Genomic DNA, 11,955 nt, shown 5'->3' with positions numbered 1-11,955 from the left:
AATTATGAAAAACCTGTTCTTGGCACTGTTTTGTGTATATAAAGTTTTTTCTTTACTACATACAAATCAAATAATGCGAGACTAATAGAAATAGAACGTCACAATGCTATTAACATGCGGTTTTTATATCCAGCTGACATCACTTTATGAACTTTGTTGGCTAGTAACCAGATATGCTTAAGAAATCAAAGTAAACTTTAACACTAGGCAGGGTAAGCGCAATGATCAACTTGCTGTCATCTCCAAGGAAGCTTTTAGAGGCCACTATCAATGACTGATTTCCCATAAAGAGGGGATATGTGCTGATTGAGACAAACGAAGAAGCCCTCAGGCTGTCTTCTGCTTAATCACAGAACGCCAATGCCATCGCAAGCCTAACTTCATCTCACAGAAACAGAGTCTCACGGAGCAGAAATGACTTGGATGTTGTTCCTCTGACTCCCAAGTCCAGGGCTCCTCCCACTTCTGCAGGCTGCATTCTCTTTCCTTTTAACCAGGGAAAACGAGACAGACAATACTGATTTCAAAGCCCTTCAGAGCACACACCCACTCTACATGGAAAAGAATTCCCTCCTCACAACTTCCTAGACCGGCTTCCTCTCCCTAGACCCCGAGAGGTGTCCAGAAAACGACAGAAAACATTATCTGACTTAATGTTTCTAAAATCTGCAAAAGAATGCAAATGGATGGGGCTACAGATACTTTGGGACTGCCGTGCCTTATATTTTAGGCTAGGGCGAAACGGTGGGAATTCGGTTCCCTGCTGGGTTGAGTCGTCAACTGGTTGAGTCGTCCCCGCAGCCTATTCCTACGAAGCCACCAGGAAAGCGCAAGGAGGTTCAGCCGCCTGGCCACCTGGCACTTGGCCGGTCCCCCGCCGAGGCGCCAAGGATTCGCGGAAGCTCCTCCGGCTGGGAGCAGCCAGTCCACGGGAACCGCAGCTTGTGGCGATGCTGGGGCAAGCCCCAAAGCTTCTCCCCTACCCTGCCCGTCGCCAGCCGCATCAACGCCGCCCCGCCTAGCGGGTCGCAGGTCCCAAGCGCCACGAAGCCCCACCTTCCGCCCTGCTACCGGTGCGGTCACGTGAGGCGGGCCCGTGGAACCAATGAGCGGCTCGCTCAGAATGGAAGGGATTGTCTGACCCCCGTGACGTCACAAAGCTGGCGCGGAGCGCGCTGTTCTTCCGCCCCCCCCGCCTCGGGCTAGGCTAGCTCTGCTCCTCTCCGCCCACTCGCCCTTGCGCAGCCAATCCGGAGGCGGGAAGTGCTCCGGCCCCGACGTTCGGGCGGGGCAGGGTGGCGGCCCGGCTGGGCAGAGAATGGGCCAGCTGGGGGCCTGGGGCCGCACACCGGGGAGTTAAACCGGGTGGCCTGGAAGGAGTGCGGGTTGGTGCCGCCGCTGCTGCGGCCGTCTCCTCGTCGGGAAGAAGCGGCTCCTCCCCTGCGTGCCCGGTTCGTATTCCCTGCTCCCAGTCCCGAGCCGCCGGGTCCGGAATCCCCTGCTACCCGCCCAAAGTTGTGAGGGGGGTGCCCGGTGCGCGTGGGGAGCGGCGGCCATGGGCGTGCGAAGGGCGGCGGCCGGAGCAGGGGGGGGGGGGGGGGGGGGGGGGGGGGAGGATGAGCCCCGGAGCGCTAGGTGCGCGCGGGGGCGTCGGGGCTGCAGGCGGGCGTGGCGGCGCTGGGGGGGCGGGAGGGGCAGCCGTGCAGGCTCTGGGTTGGGGGGCGGGCCGACCGCGGCCGCTGTCAGCGCCGGGGCGCCGTGGGGTCCTGCCGGAGGGCTGGCTCCGGGGAGGTGCGGCGGCGTGGCGTCTCTGCCTGAGGGTCCCCCGTACGCACCGCGGGGTCCGGTGTGACCCCACCTGCGCGGTGGACCCTGTCTTAGGCTTCTGGACCGGAGCCGGCGTAGCGTGGGCCGGGCGGGGTGGGCAGCAGGTGGAGGATGTCGGGGGCCGGTGGGCTCCGCGCCCGGGCTGGATGGAGGGGCCGGTCCCGGGGCGCATCTCTGCTCGCTTCTGGGTTCCAGCCGCCTCGGGCTGCGTCCCTGACTCTCTCGCCGGGTGGGTTTGTTTGGTTGGTTTCCTTCTCTCCTCCCCTTTCTCCCTGCTCCATCCCCCCCCCCCCCCCAGCCCCATTCGCGGGGCTGGAGCTAGAGCTCGCCCCTCCTCTGTGCCCGCCTCCCCCGCCTCCGCCTCCTCTAATGAGCATCTCTGCCTTGCTTTCAATGGGCCGGTGCTGCTGTCGCTGCTGTTGTCCGCGCGGGTTGTGGATGTTGTCGGCTCCGTGTTGTGATGACAGGAGAATGTGTGTGTGTCCCGGGCCCAGACGAATTGGTAGGTATTCACTTAACTACCTGCGTTGGGTACCCAGGAAGGATGGTGACTGATTTTGTGCGTGGATGGTTCTAAGTGGGTCGCCGTGGAATTAAGGGGTGAGGTAGATAGAAAAAGGGGACAAAGGGGTCCTGGACCCGGATAGCTTTGATTACCTTAGAGAGTGCAATTTTCAGGTGGGGACAAAGGAAACTAATCAAACAAGTGCTGGCTTGGGGGCTTAGGGTCTTCTGAGGGAAATCGCTTTCTTCATTCTTGTACAGATAATGGGAGCTATGAAATGGCTAGGCATTTCCAGAAAATGCTGAGAAACGGAAAAGTCTTTATACAGGATATATAATGTAATTGGATTACATAAACTGAGGTTCTGACACGTTTAATGACTAGTATAGCTCTTTTTTTTTTTTTCCCATTTATACCAAAAGCGTTAAAAGCTAAAGAGCCCCGGAGTTGGTGCAGTATTAACAGCATTTTCTAATATGATCCGTGAGTTTATTGAATGAAGTGGAATCATTTCTTGGCACAGGCTCTGCCCAGCACATCAGGAAGAATGGATAGGTCTCTCTCCTGTTTCGGATTGCAATGCATCTTTTCTTATTAGTCATTGGTAACATGGGCCAAATTTGCCCAGGACTAAGATGCTACATGTAAGGTGGTGGAGTCTGGATCATGGGATGGGAACTTTTCAGTGAAATCGTGGTCAGAAATCACTTGAAACTATGATACTGCTCCAGTTTACTAACACTGTACCTTGTTGCTGTTCTTAATTGTCTAATCAAGAGTTTTCTACTTAATTAATTTAGTGAGGTTGTCGGCAAAAGTTTTGATTTTTGTGGGGTTTTGTTCTTTTTGAATCACAGGATATTCGGAAAGATACTCACAGTTTTTGAAGGCTCACTTATGGTTTAAAAAAGCATTTGGAAGTACTCTGACTTCTAAGGATATCTGATCTGATGGAGAGAATATGTTATTTGTACTGGTGGTGATAGAATATTTATTAATCACAGAGCAGGGTTTTCATGAATTCCATATTCTCTAAGAATTCGTCTTTTGAAGGCATTTTGGGAGTTAGGGAATTGGGATACAGTCTCAGTCCATATGCTAAGCTCCTGAATAACTGAAAGATACAGTTGATAAATTCTACTCTGCTTTTTTTTTTTTAAATCTTGAGAAATTTTGTCTTGAAGGAAAAATGTATTACCTGAATATTTAACTACTTGCTGCTTGAATTTATGTATTATTCAGAGCATCTGCTGCATGAATCAGTTTTTTTTGCCACAATCTTTCATTCATTTTGCAATCAACTACAAAAGCTAAAAAATTGTCAAAACAAAGTATTAAAGGAAAGTGCAGGTTTCTTGGACTTGTTATTCCTTGATTAGACATCACATAACCAGACGCTGTTACGCATCTACCAAACCCCCCTTGCAAACACATACACACACGTGCACATACACACACAGTAGTACTTTGATTCAGTCTACATTCCATGCAGAAAAAAACATTTCTTCTTTCTGTAAAAGTCTTAAATTTTAAAATAGCACAAATGCAAACTTATCTAAAGTTATAGAGAAAATTTCTCTTAAGGTGGGCATCTGTTTATATTTTTAATAACAGAAAATCTTTATACAAAGCATGAAATGAGTTAATGTGCTTTCTGCATGCAAATCTAACAAGAGATATGGTTTATGTCTGCAAGCCAGTGTCATGTGGCTGAACATCTGAGCACATCTCCTGGCTCAATCATGTACCCTTTGGATGACTTTCAGTTTGAAGTGCAGTTATTTAAATGGTTAGTCTTGATATGATCCTGTTCTTCTGGAATTTCTGTTTTTCATTACTGCATTTCACAGTGCTTCTTTCGTTGTTTCCAAAATTCTAATCATTACTTTCTGTTGCCTATGCTTATCTTCAGTTTTTTTAAAACAAATTCCTTCTTAAATAGTACATTTTAAATAATGGTAGTTTCTATCACTTGCAGAAGGGGTTCTTCTGTATGCCTGGCTTATGCAGTGCTTATTACAAAAGCAAACAAGAATTGATTACTATTCAGTGCTTGATTTTCTCTGCTCTCCCACATCCCACTTTCACTTCTCCAATTACTTGTTAAAGGAGGGTGTCTGGGGGCGCCTGCGTGGCTCAGTGGGTTAAGCTGCTGCCTTCAGCTCAGGTCATGATCTCAGGGTCCTGGGATCGAGTCCCACATCGGGCTCTCTGCTCGGCAGGGAGCCTGCTTCCCTCTCTCTCTCTCTCTCTGCCTGCCTCTCTGTCTACTTGTGATCTCTCTCTGTCAAATAAATAAATAAAATCTTAAAAAAAAAAAAAAAGGAGGGTGTCTGGAAGTAATGTAACTTATAGCTAACAATCTCTGAGCTATTTGTACTTTCTTCTTCCTATAATGAGTTCAAACTTAAGAAAGAATTGCTGATATTAAGATTCAAATGGTTTTCTGTATTCTTTTTTGTTTACTGCATTGTTTCCTTATTTGAAGTATTTCTGGGGCACCTGGGTAGTTCATTCGGTTAGGTGTCCGACTCTTGATTTCAGCTCAGGTCTTGGTCTCAGGGTCCTGAGTTCAAGCCCCGGGTTGGGCTCCACGCTAACCATGGAGCCTTCTTAAAAAGCAATAAAGTATTTCTAAAGTCTATTTTGCTATAGGCCAAATGAATTTTTTGAAGCAATGCTTCAAGAATTCAGGGGAAATATATGTTAGTGAGAAGGAAGAGAGGTTTGTTTTTTTTTTTTTTTGTGAATTATCTAGATTAGTGATACACATCCATAAAATTTTCTAGGTAAATATTTGGCAATATTTTCAGTGTCATACGGTATAATTTTTATTCTTGATTAATATTTGTACCTTTTTTTTACAAATCTTAGACTATTATTTCACTATTCTTTATTGCTTATTGAAGGCAAATGGATACTTTTTTTTTTTAAATCTAAGAGAAAATATTTTTCTAGGGATTGAATTCTACTTGGGATCCGTAATGGTTCAAAATAGTATTTCTGTAGCTTTCTCTTACAGCTGATTAGCAGGACAAAATGCTAGCAAGTAAATTAAGTTCCAGAACTGAGAGCATTTACATTACTAACAAAGTCTTAGAGCTACTCGTATACTTAAACTTTTCTTTAATCACAAAGGGTACAGTAAATTAAACAAAAAAAAAATGAAACCAGCATTTGATTTCAAAGCCTCACTTCAGCTAACACTTATAAAAGCATAGAATCCCAAAGACCTTCAATAGCATCCGCTTCTCTGTGTTCATTTACAACCTAGGGAAGTGAGGCCCACAGAGGTAAACTGACATTTCTAGGATCGTTTGGCAGTTTGGCAGCAGACCTATGTTCATAAGCTCACCAAATTGTTGCAGTGGTCTAGAGAAGCTTGGTTTGCAAGACCATCTACTGGGGTGCAAGAAGGGAATACTGGAATTCCTATTTTTATTTATTATGTAAAATTTTCTGTATATGTTACAATGAACATTATACTAACAGTGGTATATATATGTAACTTACAAAATAATTCATGAATATACATACGTATATACATGTCAGGGATGCGTTCTAACACCTTTTTGGTGATAGCCATGTGTAATCAAATGTTAACAATTGACCACAACTCTAGAAATGGGATTTTCATTGATGGGACGGGTCCCTGAGCAGTATGGGAGATCCAGGGCCTTCTTAAGGATAGAGAGGGAGGAGGGTGATTGGCCAGGTAGACTGCCACTGCATAATGTTATGTAATCTTCAGCTCCTCGGCTTTTTTCCCAGCCAAATCGACTGTACATTCTGTACAGTCTGCACTGCACAAAGAAATATGAGGAAAAGAGTAAAGGAAAGCTACGCTCCAGTCCTGGCTCCGTGAGTGACTGAGGATTGTGCTTAGCAGAACATACCCTGTAGACACAGGGCATGGTAGGCGTATGAAATACAGTGCTTCCGAGCACAGGGCTTAGTGTGTAGACTCCCCTGCTGCATATATGTTATAAAAGCAAGACTAGGTGAAGTGATGTGAAATGTAACTCCTCCCTTTGTGCGTGTCTGTGTGATTGCTGTCTAGGAATCCCCGTCAGAAGCTCCAGCCTGCCGCTGTTTTCTGATGCCATGCCAGCACCAACTCAGCTGTTCTTCCCCCTGATCCGGAACTGTGAACTGAGCCGAATCTATGGCACCGCGTGTTACTGCCACCACAGACATCTGTGCTGCTCGTCTCCATACCTGGCACAGAGCCGCCTGAGATGCACGCCACCCCCGGCGTACGCTACCTTCTGCCGGCCGAAGGAGGGCTGGTGGCAGCACACCCAAGGACGGAGATACGCTTCCACGCCACAGAAATTTTACCTCACCCCTCCGCAGGTCAACAGCATCCTGAAAGCAAATGAATACAGTTTCAAAGTGCCAGAATTTGATGGCAAAAATGTCAGCTCGGTCCTTGGATTTGACAGCAATCAGCTGCCCGCAAATGCCCCCATCGAGGACCGGAGAAGCGCAGCCACCTGCTTGCAGACCAGAGGGATGCTCTTGGGGGTTTTCGACGGCCACGCAGGCTGCGCTTGTTCCCAGGCGGTCAGCGAGAGACTCTTCTATTATATTGCCGTCTCGTTGTTACCCCATGAGACTTTGCTAGAGATTGAAAATGCAGTAGAGAGCGGTCGGGCCCTGCTGCCCATTCTCCAGTGGCACAAGCACCCCAATGATTACTTCAGTAAGGAGGCATCCAAATTGTATTTCAACAGCTTGAGGACTTACTGGCAAGAACTTATAGACCTCAACACTGGGGAGTCCACGGATATTGATGTCAAGGAGGCTTTAATTAACGCTTTTAAGAGGCTTGACAGTGACATCTCTTTGGAGGCTCAAGTTGGTGACCCCAATTCTTTCCTCAACTACCTGGTGCTTCGAGTGGCATTTTCTGGGGCCACCGCTTGTGTGGCCCATGTGGATGGTGTTGACCTTCATGTGGCCAATACCGGTGATAGCAGAGCCATGCTGGGTGTGCAGGAAGAGGATGGCTCCTGGTCAGCAGTCACTCTCTCCAATGACCACAATGCACAGAATGAAAGAGAACTGGAACGGCTGAAACTGGAACACCCAAAGAATGAGGCCAAGAGTGTGGTGAAACAGGATCGGCTCCTCGGCTTGCTGATGCCTTTTAGGGCTTTTGGAGATGTAAAGTTCAAATGGAGCATTGACCTTCAAAAGAGGGTGATAGAATCAGGCCCAGACCAGTTGAATGACAATGAATATACCAAGTTTATCCCTCCTAATTATTACACGCCTCCTTATCTCACTGCTGAGCCAGAGGTAACTTACCACCGACTGAGGCCACAGGATAAGTTTCTAGTGTTGGCTACTGATGGGCTGTGGGAGACGATGCATAGGCAGGATGTGGTTAGGATTGTGGGTGAGTACCTGACTGGCATGCATCACCAGCAGCCCATAGCTGTTGGCGGCTACAAGGTGACTCTAGGACAGATGCATGGCCTTTTAACAGAGAGGAGAGCCAAGATGTCCTCGGTATTTGAGGACCAGAATGCAGCAACCCATCTCATTCGTCACGCTGTAGGCAACAACGAGTTTGGGACTGTTGATCACGAGCGCCTCTCCAAAATGCTTAGTCTTCCTGAGGAGCTTGCTCGGATGTACAGAGACGACATTACAATCATTGTGGTTCAGTTCAATTCACATGTTGTAGGGGCATATCAAAACCAAGACTAGTGAGTGGCTCTTACCCTGGCAGTTCTCAACTGAAACAGATTTCAAGGGCAGATAGATTTGAAAAAGACACTAGGATAATAAACATCTCTAGTGGGTCATTCTAAGCATTTACTCATTTGATACCCTAACTGGTCAAGTACTCCAAATTGACTTTGCAGCAGGGTGGCAGGATCACAAGATCCTCCTTCTGCCTAGCTCGGACCTCACAGCACTTGCCCTCGTGGCAAGTCAGTTCCTCGTTGGCAAAACATCTTGTGACATTGGCTTCTTTTATCAATCTCAGAAAATCAAGATGACCTGGCAAGTAGGATCTTGAATAGGCCCAAAGCCAGAATCTTGCTGGGCGTATTCTCTTGGTAAAAGGGAAGAAATATTACTATTCACACCTGCAGACCCTTTTCATCACTAAGATTCCAATGCACATGAGAATGTTTATTTACTGCATGATTTCCTAGATACTAGATCTATGCATTATTTGTAAAAATTTATTTTAGCCTGAAGTGGTTTTCAAATCCAGTACTTTAAGCCATAAATGACTGAGAACCAAGCAATCTGAATTCATCAGTATTTTGTGATTGTTTGACTGGAATGCTTCTTAAATGGAAAAACAAACTCTACTTCCTTCCCCACCCCTGGTTACGTAATGTAATCAAGATATTTTCTGCTTTGCCACGCACTCAGAGACGACAATGTTTTTGGTTTCGTCCACTCTTAAATTGAGGTTCAAAAAAAGAATTTTTTTAGTTTGTAGTAATGAAGTGATTTTATTTCATTTAGTTTGAAATAAAAAGATCCAGAATAAAAAGAAGAGACTGTTCAGTCCTTGTCATTTGTAGCCACAGCACAATCCTGCTTATCCTGGAATCCTGAAAGGCTTGGCATGCTGTATGTGGTGGGTAGACTGCTGCTAGGAAATCATACTCCCTCTTCAGTAGTGATAAGAATGTTTCCCACTTTTGGAATTTCAAGGCTGACATATAGAAAATAAGCTTAAATATCAAATTGGGGAGTAAGGTTTAATATTACTTTTGGCTATTGAGGCCGGGGAGGGAGTTTTTGTTTTTCCCCACGTAGACATAGGTCCATTAAAATATTTGGTTTAAAAATGACTAAATGCTTTAAACATATTAGAGCTTATAAATAGAGATCTTAAGATATAGACACAAGAAGTTTTAAAAGGTAACTATTGTGCATGCCTGATGCTTAATAGATCCCTTAGTGGCCTCAAGTGTTGTTTGCAGCAGTCTCTGTAATTATATGCAGTCCCTTCTAATGCTGTATCAAAGTAAATGAAAATAAATATATTCAAATTGGCTTTTTGGGAGCTTATTTGATATGCATCAAATGGCATTTGTCCTGTGTTTAATGGTGATTTGTGTACAGCTGTGCATATATTTTCATCACTTATTCTAGCATCACTGTTAGAAGAATGACTATGACTATGTTTGATATTTACATAGATTTTAAGACAACACGTGATCAGCTTTCCCTTGTATAATTAGTTGGGGGGTTTTAGGAGTCCTTCCAATTTTTGTAGAATATGCACTAGCTGTTCAAGGACTTCCTCTGGACTGTGGACACTAAAGCAACGTAGAACTGACGGTAAAACTTGTTTCAGCTGAAAAACAGACTCAGGCAGATTGTTGCTCAGAACAGCATATAATGTTTGTTTACTGAGTTGCTGTCCCCCCACCCCAACTTTTTCCCTTAATCAGCTTGGAACTTTTCTTCTAGGCAGCATTTTGAAAGGGGGAATGCTGTACTATATATTTATTTCAAAATATTTTGACAGATGGCATCTTTTAATTGAAGTATATGTAGACTGCTGTAGCAATTAAAACCCATTTTCAGGCTACTATTTTAATTTCTCTCGAACACTGCCACTGAAGAATTCCATATTATTATATACTTAATAGTCTCATTTCTTTTTAGTACAATATATATAAATTCAGCTTCCAGTGGTCACTATCAAAATAGTAATTGTTAGTGCACAAGAAACTTGGTCTGCAGTCCAAAAGCTGGTCTTCTCTCTAGAAACAAAAATGCAGTGTGGAGTTGACATTGTGGAAATAAAAATAATTGGATGCTAGAAATTCGAATATACTATCTAAAAGCAGTTGTGATTTTACTGTAATTGGTTGTCACTGTGATGTGATATTTAGACTTAAAGTGGAGGACACATGTAAACTTTCACGGTATTTAGCCTTTCTTAAACTTTTTTTTATTATGGAAACTTTCTAATGTGTATCAACCTCTGTATTTATATTTAATCAGTGGCTCATGATATTTATAATACGCCCTTAACTAAGTGGAATGGTGGTATGTTTCACAGTACTTGGTAAAAAACCTGTGTCTTATAAAAGATGTATCTGTACGAAGACATGTGAAAAGTTTATATACTTGGTCACAGAAATGCCCACAGTGAATTAAAGCTTCATATCTGCTCTCTGAATGGCCTGTGTTCATTTTTTTTTTTTTTTAAGATTTTGTTTGTTTATGTATGACAGAAAGAGAGAGCGAGAGAGGGAACACAAGCACAGGGGAGCTGGAGAGGGAGAAGCAGGCTTCCCTGATATGGGACTCTGTCCCAAGACTGGGATCATGACCTCAGCCAAAGGCAGAAGCTTAACCACTGAGCCAGCCAGGGGCCCGTTGTGTTGGTTTTTAATAATAGATTTATTAGATGCTTTCTACAACAGTAGTTATACTTTGGAATCCAGTAGATAATTAGTACTTTTAAAAAAGCACATATAATTTATATTCAATAAAATGCACAGATTTTAAATATATAGTTTGGGATTTGGTGACCACAACCCCAATAAAGGTACACAACTTATCCGTTACGGAAAATTCCCTCATGCCCCTTTCCAGTTCTTCCACACGTAACTATTGTTCTGAGTTACACTAACATAGGTTAGTGTTGCTTATTCTAGAATTCATATAAATGAAGTAATAAAATACGTACTCTTTCAAGTTTTTTGAGATTCATTTATGTTGTCGAGCATATTCGTAGTCTCTTCTTTTTACCAAGTAACATTCTATCATGAATACATCACAATTTATCCATTGTCGATGGGCATTAGCAGCCAGCCCCTCCCTGTCCTCTTCTAAAGCCAACTTTTGGATTAGCAATTGTCAGAAGTACTCTTGTTGAAGTGTGGCTTTAACTTGGGAAATACAATTACAGGGGAGTTTTATGTTCTATTCCTCAAAGGCAGGAGGACTTTTTAAAAAACTGCCCTTTAAAAAAATGATGGCAGTCTTTCATGCTCAAAGTTTGAAAGTATTAAGGAGTGGTCATTTGCTGTTGACCTCTCTGTACCTCTCCCACTGAGAATTTCGTGGAGTTAATTAAGTTCATTAAGTGATTGAGCTAATGACAGTTCTGTAAGAAAAAGGCAAATTATGCCTTGGTTTTTGATGGTCTTGGTTTATCAGTCAAAACGCATGCCTGACTGGGTTGCTTTTAGCTTTGCCCTTGGGTGCAGCGAGAGTGTGGAGCTGACTTTATTATCCTGGCTCAGTAGTTCACATACCGTTTTGTTTGTTTTTTTTTTTAAAGATTTATTTATTTGACAGAGATCACAAGTAGGCAGAGAGGCAGGCAGAGAGAGAGAGGGAAGCAGGCTCCCTGCTGAGCACAGAGAGCCCAATGCGATGCGGGGCTCCATCCCAGGACCCCAGGATCATGACCTGAGCCAAAGGCAGAGGCTTTAACCCACTGAGCCACCCAGGCGCCCCTCACATACCTTTTTCAAAAATAATAACTTCAGAAGCCAAGTCCTGGACAAGCTGGGTAAAGGAAGACATCTTAATGGCATCTGAATTGACTTGTTACAGTAGGAAGATCTTTTCCTTTGTTCTTTCAGACTTTGAAAACCAAGCTTAATCCTACTAAGTCTCCT

The 11,955-nt window shown here is 44.3% G+C and overlaps 1 protein-coding gene across 2 annotated transcripts; it reads left to right on the top strand.

Moving 5' to 3' along the window:
- Positions 1-1,398: 1,398 nt before the first annotated feature.
- LOC111146802 (pyruvate dehyrogenase phosphatase catalytic subunit 1) lies at positions 1,399-10,502 on the top strand. Of its 2 annotated transcripts, none has more exons than XM_022502489.1 (2): positions 1,399-1,451; positions 6,393-10,494. In XM_022502489.1, the coding sequence occupies exon 2, from the start codon at positions 6,437-6,439 to the stop codon at positions 8,048-8,050; it is 1,614 nt and encodes a 537-aa protein (XP_022358197.1). In that variant the 5' UTR covers positions 1,399-1,451; positions 6,393-6,436; the 3' UTR covers positions 8,051-10,494. The 2 variants fall into 2 exon arrangements, with proteins under 2 accessions (XP_022358197.1, XP_022358196.1); XM_022502488.1 differs by lacking the exon at positions 1,399-1,451 and adding an exon at positions 2,284-2,329 and having other exon boundaries at positions 6,393-10,502.
- The last annotated feature ends 1,453 nt before the right edge of the window (positions 10,503-11,955 follow it).

Source organism: Enhydra lutris, unplaced genomic scaffold (assembly GCF_002288905.1).
Source record: "Enhydra lutris kenyoni isolate GAN:26980312 unplaced genomic scaffold, ASM228890v2 scaffoldscaffold14, whole genome shotgun sequence".
NCBI lineage: Eukaryota > Metazoa > Chordata > Mammalia > Carnivora > Mustelidae > Enhydra > Enhydra lutris.
Note: the sequence above shows the minus strand (reverse complement) of the source record. Positions and strands in the feature narration are given on the sequence as shown.